The sequence below is a fragment of the Coturnix japonica genome, chromosome 2, assembly GCF_054131305.1.
Source record: "Coturnix japonica strain WE chromosome 2, WE-NBRP24, whole genome shotgun sequence".
Classification (NCBI taxonomy): domain Eukaryota; kingdom Metazoa; phylum Chordata; class Aves; order Galliformes; family Phasianidae; genus Coturnix; species Coturnix japonica.
The window spans coordinates 21,932,157-21,945,000 of record NC_140664.1 but is presented as its reverse complement, the minus strand read 5'-3'; the positions used below and the strand labels follow the sequence as shown (position 1 = coordinate 21,945,000).

Sequence of the window (12,844 nt, the reverse complement as noted above, 5' to 3'; positions counted from 1 at the left end):
CCATATTTAGAACTGCAAGAACATGAACACATAGCACACAGCACTTCCCTGGTCAAAGGCTTGCAGGCAGAACGATAAACTCTTTAGTGCCAGCTTCTAACAAGCTTCTGGCACCAAAGTCAATTAATTCTGAAGTGGCTTTTAAAAGGAAAACAAACTAGATGCCATGAAAATAAACCAGAATGATTTAAGCAGGAATATTAGAGTTGATACAACTGCAAGTAGGAGAGTGTGTTCCATTATGAAAAGAAAGCATCTGGCAATGTACCAAGGTAACAGCTATACTATCTGCATAAAGCCCATCTGACAGAGCTAACCACGAAGAGGAAAAACAAGAAAACAAACCCTTTGAGAATACTAGTGCTTCAGAACAATAGAATAGCTAGGAACAGTTATACTCACTGAATAAAATAATGCTTACTACCCATCTATGTGCTGACAATGAAGGCCCAAAGAAGGGAACAATAAATACCCCACCTCTATAGCAAAACCAAAACAGAATGCAACATGACCGCCATTCAGAGGAGGTAATAGTGACAGATGAGCACCTGTGTAACTTCCTGACCTCAAAGAAGACTACTTTCCTGGTTCCTATTATGAACATTAATCTGATACATTTTATCAATTGGCTTTTGAATGAGGCTTTACCTTGTCTTTCTTATAGCATATGCATATGTCCTTAGCAAGAAATCTTGTTCTTACTAGCGAATATAACCAGAAGATAGAGATTAGTCTTTTACTTGTATGGCAGCGTCACAATCTCACTGTGTACTAACATTAAGCTGCACATTAGAAGAAGGCTGGAATTAGGAATTCCTAACATCCCTGTTCCTTGCACCACACAAAAATTTGAAAAAAAAAAAAAAAAAAAAAAATCTACTTCTGTAGAAACACAAGGCATTATTATGTTTATAATCCAAAGTCTAAAGACTTAGTTGGTAAAAGCTTTTGTATCTACAAACCAAAAACATAAAACAAACAACAACGATTATAGAATTAAGAGAACTGACAGCTCCTATGAACAGCCAAACTACATCCTCAAATACAATTCCATCCACCGTGCTATGGGAAGAAGCCTTTAAATGTTATTCATTTTCCCAACTCTCTTAAAAAGAAAAACTGTAACACACATCTGTGACCTAGCAACAATATGGTTTGAAATACTTTCCAGATCACTGAACTGTGCAATACCTTTAAAAATGGGATGACAAAAGGTCGCAGTGGGAAGTTAGTAGCTTCTTGCAGTTTGGAATGAAATTCTTCAATTGTCAAAGTAGAATTCTGTTGAGAAAAAAAAATTCTTTCTTGGTGACAAAATAATGAAAACACTTAGCAAGAGAAACAGTAACCAAAGCACTTTAAAATTGCTTAATGCCTTGTTCCTGATATAGATAAGAGGATAAAGAAAAGCATGCCACATATTAAATTACTACCTTATTAAAATACTCAGAGAACCTCCAGCATCTCCAGCATTCAGTGCCTGTTGCTTAGCATACAGTTTAAATTCTCAGGCACTAAGTATGGAAATCTTTTCACAAGTCACACTCCAGTTAAAGTTGCTTTTCTCAATATTTTCCCTCCATAGTGCTTCTTGTATTTGTTTTTCCAGTACAGATGTGAGAAACAACATGAAAACACATTAAAAAGAAAAAAGTTTTTAAAGGCAAGTTTCTCTTTGTTTGATGAGGAAAATTGCTCACTGCCTCACGCTCTGATCAGGGAGTTGTTTATTACACCTTACTGCACCAGTAAGTTGTGATAGGAAATCATTGCTTCATGACTAAGGACATAGGCACTAAGTCTACACCCTACATAAGTTTAGCCATGGGAATGATACGTGACCATTCGCAAGGAAAAATTCCTAGTTTGCTCATCCAAGCTCAGGTGAAATTTAGCAAGGTAGGAATCAATTGTAAATAACAACAGGCTAGCACTTTTTATGTGAAAATCAAAGGCGGGTAGATGCTCCCAAAGCTGTCTTTAGTTTCTTTACTTCACCAGTTCACCTTTCCACAGAAAACCACACAGCGTGCAAAACAACATTAAATAGGTGCTTTGGATATGGAAGCAAATGCAAAGTGAGATGTACTGAAGTTCCACTACCTAACTTAACCTTCCTTTTAACACAGACTCGAGTGAATGAGTTTCACTGCTTTCAGGTAGTGTTTTGTGAAAATACAAATGGAGGCCACCTGAGCCCTCATACTAAACAGTGCTTGCAGTCTTTGCTTCAAATGAAGTCAATGGCAACTGCAGCTGCTCAAAACAGATGTATACTAGAGCACTGCAACAGCATTTTTCCTGGTACGTGTAATTATTTCTGAAAGAGATACATGGGAGACAACAATGTCTGGCAGAAGGAAGACTAAGAAAAAGAAAATAAAAAGAATTCTGGGCAAGATTCACAACAATTTGCCTATAAAATAGCAGCCCAACCTGACAGTTGTAGATAAGAAAAACCTGAAATTATCACTCAGACATATAATCACATAAAGATAATCTTATAAGTAATGTGTCTTTAAATAGCATCAGTACCCTTTCAGGTCCTTCATCACTGGATTCAATGAATACTGAGAAAAGGTTTTCCACTGTGTAAACACAGCCCAAGCATGTATTCATCTCATCCTTTTAGCCAGTATTCTGCTGTTATGTGTATAGTGGCACTCTTTTTTACCCAGTCAATTACATTAGGCAAACCAAAACTGATTTTACTGCATTATATAATTCAAGCTGGGTCTACTTCAGGGCTGCCATCAGTAAGAGCAAAAATCCTTTCAAATCCTTTTGGCATAATATCACACTGGCTACAATTCTCGTCTGTATCCAGTTGAGAATAGCTGTCACTTGTGGATGAACAATCAAGTTACTTGTGCTAGATCTGGAGCAAGAGTTGGCACTTTATTTTTACATGCTTGGTATCCTTAAAGTATGGAATAAGCCACCTATGTAATACACTCTTGTATATAATAAATATTTCAATCATAAAAAGTTAAAAGGGGGGAAAAAAATTAGTTATTGTATCACTGTTTTTTGCTTACCACAAGTCCTAGCACAAGGGTTCGCACTCTCTCCCCAATCTCTGGTGAAATGTCATTGCCAAACTGCTGTAAAGTTGTAAGAAATCTCTTCAGTTTGCTGAGCTGCCTAGCTCCACAAGCTGGCGGTAACTGCTGGTTAGCCAGAGAAGAGGAAGAGGAAGAGGACGGCCCATTGCTAAAGCCATTAGGAGGAGATGGAGCTCCATTTAACGCTGTTGGTGAATGGCTTGTGCCATTGGTTACTGAAAGAGAAAGAGAAGGGAGGGTAAAATAAAGAGAAGGATGGAGGAGGAAAGACAGTTTAAAGACAGTTTCTGTGCTTGACCTCAAAGTTAATTAAGTTGCATGATCAAAGACAAAATTACTTGTGACAGAGCAACACTCCACAGCTTATATCCATTTCATAGTATCTGGTAATGAACACTGTATGGACTGGAAGTAACAGTAGTCGCCTATCACACAGTCCCCCCAAGGAGCTCTTGAACCTGAAAAACATTATTTGAATACCACAAACAAATAAATAACAACAAAAGAGAGAGAGAGAGAGAGAGAGAGAGAGAGAGAGAGAGAGAGAGAGAGAGAGAGAGATTGGAAAAAAAAACAACAAAAAAAACCACCACCACCAACAACAACAAAAAAAAAAACCCTGTTCTTTGGGGTAGAAAAAAATGTGCAGACATATTTCATGAAGCCTCAGTTTATCTCTGAATATTTTTACTCGTGTTTTGTACACACAACTGACAGCTGTGTTTATAAAACAGGACTTGCACGTTTTAACCTTACACCACCCAATGAGAAGGTTATTTTTTTCTGATACAGATTTCCTAGCTGCTAACATATGGAGCACACTAAGTTGTTTGTGCAGGTACAAATGGTGCCATGCTAGCTGTAGCCCAGAGGAATGCATCTAGGACACACAACTAGGAGAAGACTTCTCAGAGGCCACAAGGAAATTACTCTGATTTTCATGTGTCAGTGTAGTATCTCTAAAATGTATAAGAAAGCATTCTCCTCCTGTTGCAAGGTTGCAAACCTGGCAACAACTGTTTCTGGCTACTGTTTTAGTTTGACTCTTATCCGTACTCCAGAAGAGAGCATGAAATCAAACTGAGGACAACTTTTTCTGCCCAGGTTACAGTAACACAAGCTATTGAGTCTAACTAGCCAAAATAACAGTACACTCACAAGCAAAACAACAGTAAAAATGCACAAGTGTGCTTGGAAGCAAGGCAGCACACAAGTATGCCCAGCAGCAGCTACTCAGGTGGCTATTGCTAAGGGCATATTTGTTGGCTTCTTTTTAGGGAGTCAATTAGAAATCACCTGTTCTAGTATCACTCACTTGGTGCAACCTGCCTCCCCACTCCAAAGCACCAAGAGCTGAATTTACATCACTGCACACCAGAACCCACCGTGAATCAGGAACTTACCTATAATAAAAAATGTAGAATGATAATAGCTTAATTTGTTTCCTGTTTGAAAGTATATCCATGACAAGTGTGTAACTTCAAGAACTTTTTGTCTTTGTTAATGACCAACATCTTTGAAGCCAAAGATCCCTTTTCTATTTGTTACCTTCGCCAACAGTCATCTTTCTTTTTAGAAACTCCTTTTTGAGGCTGGACACATACTGATTATCAAACCCTTTTAAAGGAGTTCTTGACCTAAGGATTGAAGGGCCTTTAGGGTGGTAATACAAAAAGCAGCAATCTGAATGACTACCTAGTTTCTACGTAGTTTTTATCTAGTTTTGTTTGCCTGTTCTAGTTGAATGGTTTAGAGAAAACAAAAAGTGGAAAAAGCAGAAACAGAAAGAAGCTGGCCTCTCAAAGTTCAGCTCCAAGCCATGCTAAGTGCTGCAGCAGAGTGAGATACTTGAGTAAAGAAATACATGGTGGTTGCAAGGAAAATGCGTAGCCAAACTCATCGTGCCACGAACTCAGTAAATTAGGACTAGGAGGAATATGACCTGCTCTATCCTGACAAGCCAATAACTCAGTCACTTCTGGTGATGGGGCTAAGATAAAGAAAGTAGAGAACAGCAGAGTTCACATTTTAGGATAGATTCTATGAGGAGAAAGGCGGACCAAATTCCTCCCTCAACAAAATAAACAAATAAATATTCCCCAAAAGCAGCTGTTACAAAAAAAAAAAATCTTTCATTTGCAATAGTCCACCCAATACTGATGATTTTATCTCTTTATAATGTCTGAATTTGCCAACTGGCAAGGACATCCATGTTATTATAAAACAAAGCCATGTTATTAATAAAACAAAAATTAGCATTTAGAATTTCAACAAACTAATATATTTTAAGAGTTTTCAATAGTCTAAAACAAAGCAAACAAGTATACTCTTGACAAGAAAACAAGTATGCACTTTCTTAGCCTACAGGCATTCTCAATGTAGTAGCAATAAGAATAACAAACACTCAAACAGAAGTGGCTTTTTACTATCCAAGCTGGAACTGCTAAGGCCTAACTCCAAAATCTGACAGTGTAAAAGGCATTTAAAATTCAATCTTTAGACTTTTGGACTCCATATAAATAGCCAAAACAACAGCAACAACAACAAAACCAGCCATGGTTCACACACCTTCCAACAAAATCCAGAAAATCTAGTGAGTGTACTCAACTGAGGACTTTAAGGAATGAAAAGAACATGGTCTCATTCCTTTTATCACTGCCCAAGATCATCCAGAACAGTGCTAAGTGCATTAGACTGAAAGGCTTAATCTGCAAGAGCCCCATCCAGCAAAAAACCCTCAAAACAATTTAAGTTCAGAGCAGTTCCTAGGATGATTCAGGTGCTGGAGTTAAACAAAACAAACAGATCTTTGCAAGATCAGGGTCACCGGGTTAAATCTGAATTTATGCAAAGAGTTGGCACAAATGCTCCTCACTGTTTAAGTCTGATGTAAATCCTCAGGACAGGGTTCACTGGGATAAGTGGTACAAAGGCTTCCAGCTGGCCTTCTGCACAGAGGTGAATTTTAAGAAAGGCATTTAACAGGCAGCAAGAGGCTAAAAAGATATAGGCAAGACAAATAGAAGATGCTGCCGTCATTCTGTTTAAGCATATGTATTCTACTGTTCTAAAAATGTTTTATTTAAAATGTGAAATGTAAACACATTCTCATGTTTATACTATTACAAGGCAGTAAAAAAGAGACAAAAAAAAAAAAAAAAGAAAGAAAGAAAAAGAAAAAAAAATGCAGCTAAATCTTTGTAAGAGAAATGTGGATCATTTCATGACTGTGAAAAGAATAGTCCAGACAACATGCCAGATCACAATCTCAGTTACACTGATATGAATGCAGAGTAACTCCACCACGACTGGTAGAACTTCCCGCGTGTTTACATCAGCAAACTGAGACACGGAGGCGGTCCCAGATTAGAAATCTCAAAACAAAACTACAAAAGGCCTACATCTTCATTTTTATTTCATTACTAACTAGAAATTATGTAGTACTTCATTCAAACATTAGTGAGATAAAATATTTTCTTTAAGAATAACCCTCACTTTAAATATATAAGCAAACCACAAAGCCCTAAGCAATAACTACCAAAATTCATACACAAAAGTGAACAGAATCTCTTAAACTATACAACAAAACAGTATAAGAGTTTCCTGTGTTTCTCACAGGACTGATCTAAGCATAAATGACATAGCAAAAGGTGCTCTTTGTTCTTTGACACTACAATCAAACTATCAGAAAAATTACCACAGCTCAGAGCCGAACACCTTAACAGACTAAAGATGCATTAATTACTTACTGCAGTATCTTCAAATGCTGCTGCAGCCCTTTCATACAGGTTTTCCTTCACACACTCTAGTTTCTTACACACAGAAAGAAAGAATACGGAAGAATAGGAAGAAAATAAGTCTAATTACACGTTGTGGGCGTGAATGAACTCGTTCTTGGAGCTCCTTGGGTAGTGGGAGGAGGTGGCATTGTTGGAGGCGTCAGCCTGGATTGTGTCTTCACATCCACAGGTGAGTCTGGCATTGTGGAATGCTTCTCAGTGCGATCTGTAACACACCATAGGAACACACTATTTTATTTCCCCAAGCACATCCGGCCTGAAATAAAGTTTAAAAGCAAAAGCAGGAAGTGAGCCATTTCAGCACCTGCCTCAAAAAATTACACCTGGTCATCTATTCCAGCGTGCTCCCAAAGAATTACATCTTCTGAACCTTAATTAAGAAGGTACAACATGAATGAGAAGACCTCATTTCTAGTGGTGCTGTATTATCTTTTGATTTTCATTTCTAGCACGTGCAGATGCTGCCTCCCAAGCACTCCTGGAATTGCAATAATGCCACCTCCCTTCAATGTTAGCCAGGAGGAAAAAGGAGATGAAGAGACAGGAAAGTAATAAATCCACTGACAACAACCATTACAGGAGTATAAGTAGAAGCTCTTTAATACAGGTGAGATATTGGGTAGGATACTGGCTGAAGCCAGCTCTTGTCATGCCTTTGTACGCAACAGGAGATACTTATGTTAAATACCAGTGCCTCCCAGATGACTTTGCCACCATGCCCCATGATATTCTCACATTCCCATCAAGAATAAACATGTCAAAATGACAAGTCAATTGCCACACATACATATCAATAAAAAAATTAAAAAGTGTACATCTTTACACATTAAGAATAACTTTAACGTTCAAAACCTGTAAGACATGAAAAACAACAACAAAAGGAAAAACAGGCAGAAAACCTAGCTGTTCCCTTGCAAGTAAAGAGCTAAAAACACCGGATAGTTTATATAGATGCAATGGAAACATCTTTCTGGATAACTGTATGTTAAAGTTGATGTGGGAAAATAAATAAATAAATAAACAGAAATATAAAACCAGCCAAATCCTTGTGTTTCATTTATCAAAAATGGATGAAACATGACAACATTTAGCAGCAGATAGCAAAAGTAATACAATAGCTTTCTGGGCCAACTTGAGTCAAGACAAAGCTTAGCTTTAAATGGGCATGAGTCTCGCATCCCTTATTTTGGGGTCAGGATTATATTTTTTTACAGACTGTCCTATACAAAGCTTCATGTGCTCCATTAAACTGCTTAGCAAAAAAGTGTTGGGTTAACAGATGAATCTGTGGTTTCAATTCACAACAACGGTAAAGTCAGGAATGTTTTACAAATCCTGTTGCTCGACTTTGAGAAGGTATATCTTGTTAGAACAGTGAGTAAAGTTCACAGAGAAAAAAAACAACAAACATCTAAGATCTTGCATGTGAAACACTAAAAGAAACTAAATGCACTTTATGAAGGAAGAGTTTGTTTTTAAGAGCCTCAAAAAACTAATTATCAGAACTTTTATTTATCAGACGAAGAGGAAGAGGAAGAGAAAACAATGATGAGGGATACAGGTACAGTAGAAAAGGATCTGCAGTTTGGATCTCAGGTTAGCAAGCCTCAGCAGCATAGGGAACAGTATCCAAAATGATCTGCTTACATATTAAGCCTCACGCACAGGTATGGTTTGATTTGCAAATCAAGAAACAGTACATTACTACATGTTGAAAGACAAAAGTAGGTTTTAAAATATATTTCTATACAAAATTTTCTTTCCATATCACTCCACTCTTAACAGTTAAGTCTATATCTTCAACAAGCCATTCATTTAATATAAAGAACTACAAAAACTAGTCTTGAAATGTTAATTGCTTCCTTAATAGCTGAATTCATCTCACACTCACCTCAACCAACCTCAGCAACAGGGGAATAAATAGCTTTCAGCTCATGTTGCAACAGAGGGAAAGAGGCACAGCAGTAAGCCTGAGCCCTCCTAAATAAAGGCAAATATTTCTGCCATGCCAAGAAAGGAGAGAGAAAGGGAGGCTTGCCAGAGCTGGTGGGGAGATAACAGTGGGAACTGCTGGTCCATCTGGTTTTCATTCTGCTAACACTCATGCTGAACTGTTAAGGAAGGCAGTCCAGGTACACAGATTTGAAGCATGTGGGAGCGCAGACACAGGCAGGGAGGAGAGAGAGGTGGGTGGAAGAAAGAGTGAGAGAAACCAAACTCCGCTCAGCTGCTGCTCGCGCCGAGCAGGCACAGGCTGTATCCCACAGCTCAGCTGCTGGGAACTAAAAGCGAGCTGTACCCAGCACCATAACCAGCCGCACCTCTCCTGCTCCTAATCTGTGTTGTTCCAGAGTTAGTCTGTTCCCAAAGGCTCAGATCAGAAAAGAAACACTTTCCCCAAAAACTGGAGATATTTTGTTACTTAAATTGAAAGCTACAGTGGGAAATAGTGGGAGATAGTTACCGCTGCCCTCGAGTTTTATTTTCTCCAGTGCTGTCTGCTGCCCAATTTGCAGACATAATCATTACTTTTTATATACCTCTGCTGATATTAGGCTTTATTTTTTTCTAATCTCCTCTCTTTGTGAAGAAACAGACAAACAAAAACAGATTGACAGACCACTGGCTTCTGATTAGTCTCCCTACCCCCTGCAAAGCCATACAACTCACACTGCTACTGTACAGTGGCAGACAAATTTATCTCTGCTAGTCCATAAGTACTCCAGCAAAGTCTTCTGAAGGAGATAAAAGACTGCTTTCAAGTACACCTCAAATCACTTCAAACCAGGGGACCATATTTTCTTGTCAGAATAGAGGGAGGAGGAAAGAAAATGGGGAAAAAAGGAAATTTTTGTAGAAGCACAGTATAAAATGCAAAGTTCTTCCACATGATTGGAGTGCTTGGAGGATAACACCACTAACACGCAGGCCTGGAAAGCAGCCTGCCCCACTGCTCCCTTTTTGACTTTCCATCCTTCTAACCTCTTCAGTAGCAAAGCTCCTGCAGGAGCCTTTCTGCCCTTTCTACTGGTGTTTCTCTGATCCTCACCTCTGTGTCAGATTCCCCAGCTCCTACAGAAGATTCACATCACTACATCGGATGCTCTGCACCTACCCAGCACCCAGCTTGGAGGACCTCAGCCACTCCAGTTTTCAGAGGAAGGCTTCTTGGAAATGAAGTGGTGAAGGAGAAAATGCCAGTCCCTGTCACCTGAACTCACAAAGCTTGTAATGTCTGAAACAAAGCCTAGAACCTCACCTCCTACAAATCATTATTAATTTAATTTATTTTTTTTTACTCTAGTTGTTGAAAAGTAGCCTAAAAATATGCAAGCTAAAATCAAAACAGTATTTAAATTGTACTTATTTGTGAACCAAGTTGCCCCTAAACTTTGCTGTATGAGAACTTTCACATTTTTAAGAGCATCACTCTGTGTTTATTCTGCTATCTGCATATTCAGAAGTGATGATGGGATGGGAGGGGTAGAAGGAGTCCTGTAAAAGTTAAAACTGCATCATTTATGTGTGAAATCCTGCCTGTCCCAGACTTCAGGTATATTTGCTTTCTAATACAGGAGCATATTACTTGAGCTTGCCTAAAATTTGGAAGAGCTTTAAGGGAAACATCTCTTAAAATAGCTTAATTTCTTCAATTGCAAATATGTTTATGTTCTTGTGTCAAAACAAAACTCCCCATTTACAAAGCGGGCTTTGCTATTTTATTCTGTTGGAATCTGACATTTCAAATAATAATCCCAAATTAGGAGAGACGTGACAGAAAGTTTCTCACAACATCACCCATTTCAGAGTGCAGGCTGTGTATACAGAGACATTAACAACTTTCAGATGCAAAGACTTATTCCACAGACAGAAACCTCTAAGCAGTGACAGAGTTGGACTCCTTAGCCCAGTTCTCATAAAATGGGGCTGAAACCAGAGGTCCTCCAAACCAAAGAGAAAAGGAGACATCTGCAATTCATTCTTCACTACTCGCTGCAATCAATTCAGGATGGAGATAGATGGTGAAATAATGGGCCAGTCCTAATCCATACACACAACCCTCTGGTGCAGTGAGAGACTTAGAATAAATTCAGAAAATATGTTTCAAGTATGCAGAGATCTATTGCATTTGCTTTAGATTATACTGGAAAGAAAAAAAAAATTAGAAAATATATATATTATTGAATCTCTTTTACAGCAAAGAGTGAAGAACTGTGACTATACCACAGAAATATTTCGCTCCATTTAAAATTAAAGAATGCTGTAAAACCAACTTTAAATTACAGTATTTCTTCTGCGTATTTCTTGTTTCATGAAACTATACTGTTCTTGTCATTCATACAGTTTTAATGGGAGGAGTTATTTTTATCACTATTATTTAGATGCAAGGTGAATACTGATATTTACTGTAAACCTGGCCAACTTCTGAAGGCAAATGTGGAAGACACAAAGTAAAAAGTGCACGAGCATGAGCAAAAAGAGATGTGCTTGTATTCAAAGTGATTTACTTTACTTCCTGTAGCCTCAATGATTTAGTCCATTTTTAAAACAAGGCGGTCTTTCATATATGGCAACATTTCAGCTCACATGGCACGCTTCCAAGTCTAACGCATCAAGGAAAGCTGATGTATGGAACAAAATATGGAATATATAAATACTTTACTGATACCATTTCAATAGCCAATTCAATGTCAAGCTTTTCGAGGGGTGGTGTGTTTTCAATTTCCTTTTTTAAATGAAAAAAAGTATGGTATAATATGCTGTGGCATTTATTTTACTTTTAGTTAGTGCAAACAGTTCCAGATGTATATCCAGGCATGAAAGATTCTTAAAAGACGCTCTATATTGATTGTACAGTACTCACTACCTCTGTGCCAACGCATTAAAAATAAAAATAAAAAAACTGCCAAATTAAAAGTGTCCATTGTCTTGTTTCCTTTGAGCTCACAGAAAGTACAAATCCTTCATGTGACATGAGACTAGGGCCTGCCCCTGCTACTCAAATTCTATAAATTGAGACCTAAATCTGTACCATTTAAAAGTGAAGGTTGTTACTGACTTGATGCTGGGCTAATCCTGAATGTTTTGAGTGTGATAGCATAGAATTTGCAAACAGATAACAGATTTTGAGTCCCATAAGTCTCTACCCAGACTCCTTGAAGACTGTGAGTCCCTGTAGAAATGAAGTGGGTGACAGAAACACACCAGTCTGTCAAAGAGGAAAAACTTCATAGTTCTTCCGTCCATAATGTTACCGCAGTAAGGTCACTGAAGAACCTTCCCTCTGGCAGAGCTTCACCCAAAGTCAGCAACAGACACCACAAGGCCATGTTCAAGGCCCTGTGCAGCTCCAGGCATATCACTATCAGAGTGTGGCAATGAAATGAAAATCAGGGAGTAATGCCTCACATCACACTTACTGAGAACTATATTGCAAGGTGTCTCTCCTGGCTGAAATGGACTTACTTAATATAAGCATGTATAGGCCTAGTATATATAGCCAATCCGTACTTCTGTGAAAAACTAAGCTCTACAATGCAGCCATAAAAAACACTAAGATAACTTCACACGCCAAGCATGTCCCAGACTTGTTTGAGGTCAAGCCTTCACTCAACTCACCTCTTAGCCTTTTTTGACTCCTCTTTAATGAATAAACAAGAATCTAAACACAATGGATGTTTTTGACCAACCTCAAATAGATAATATGGGTAATGACTTCCTTTCAGCACCAGATGCATTCATGCTATCAGCCTAGAAAGAAAATGTTGCCTAGTTTCAGGTCTCCAGTGGATAGCTTTCCCTCCCCATGCAATTCCCAAAATGGCAACATCAGAAAGAAGCTCAGACAGGGGGACTCCATCTTCTGTTACAAAATGTCACCCCACACGCTTTATACCCGAGGAAAGAAGAGGCTAGTGATAGCAGCATGCAGCTATGTTTTCAATGACGTAACATTCCGCTGTTTCTTCTGCACTACTC

At 38.4% G+C, this 12,844-nt stretch overlaps 1 protein-coding gene across 12 annotated transcripts in view; it reads right to left on the bottom strand.

The window, feature by feature from the left end:
* The window catches only part of RUNX1T1 (RUNX1 partner transcriptional co-repressor 1), a 108,108-nt gene that overhangs the window by 41,009 nt on the left and 54,255 nt on the right, over positions 1 to 12,844 (bottom strand). For 9 of the 12 annotated variants that reach the window (XM_015855920.3, XM_085537223.1, XM_015855918.3 and 6 more), the window contains 3 exons: positions 6,933 to 7,070; positions 3,039 to 3,280; positions 1,192 to 1,281 (listed from right to left, as the gene is read on the bottom strand). In XM_015855920.3, the coding sequence (XP_015711406.1) occupies positions 1,192 to 1,281; positions 3,039 to 3,280; positions 6,933 to 7,070 (470 nt within the window). Of the gene's footprint in view, positions 1 to 1,191; positions 1,282 to 3,038; positions 3,281 to 6,814; positions 7,071 to 8,756; positions 9,069 to 12,844 lie in introns of those variants that run through there. The other 3 variants (XM_085537221.1, XM_085537226.1, XM_085537225.1) reach the window with 3 other exon arrangements.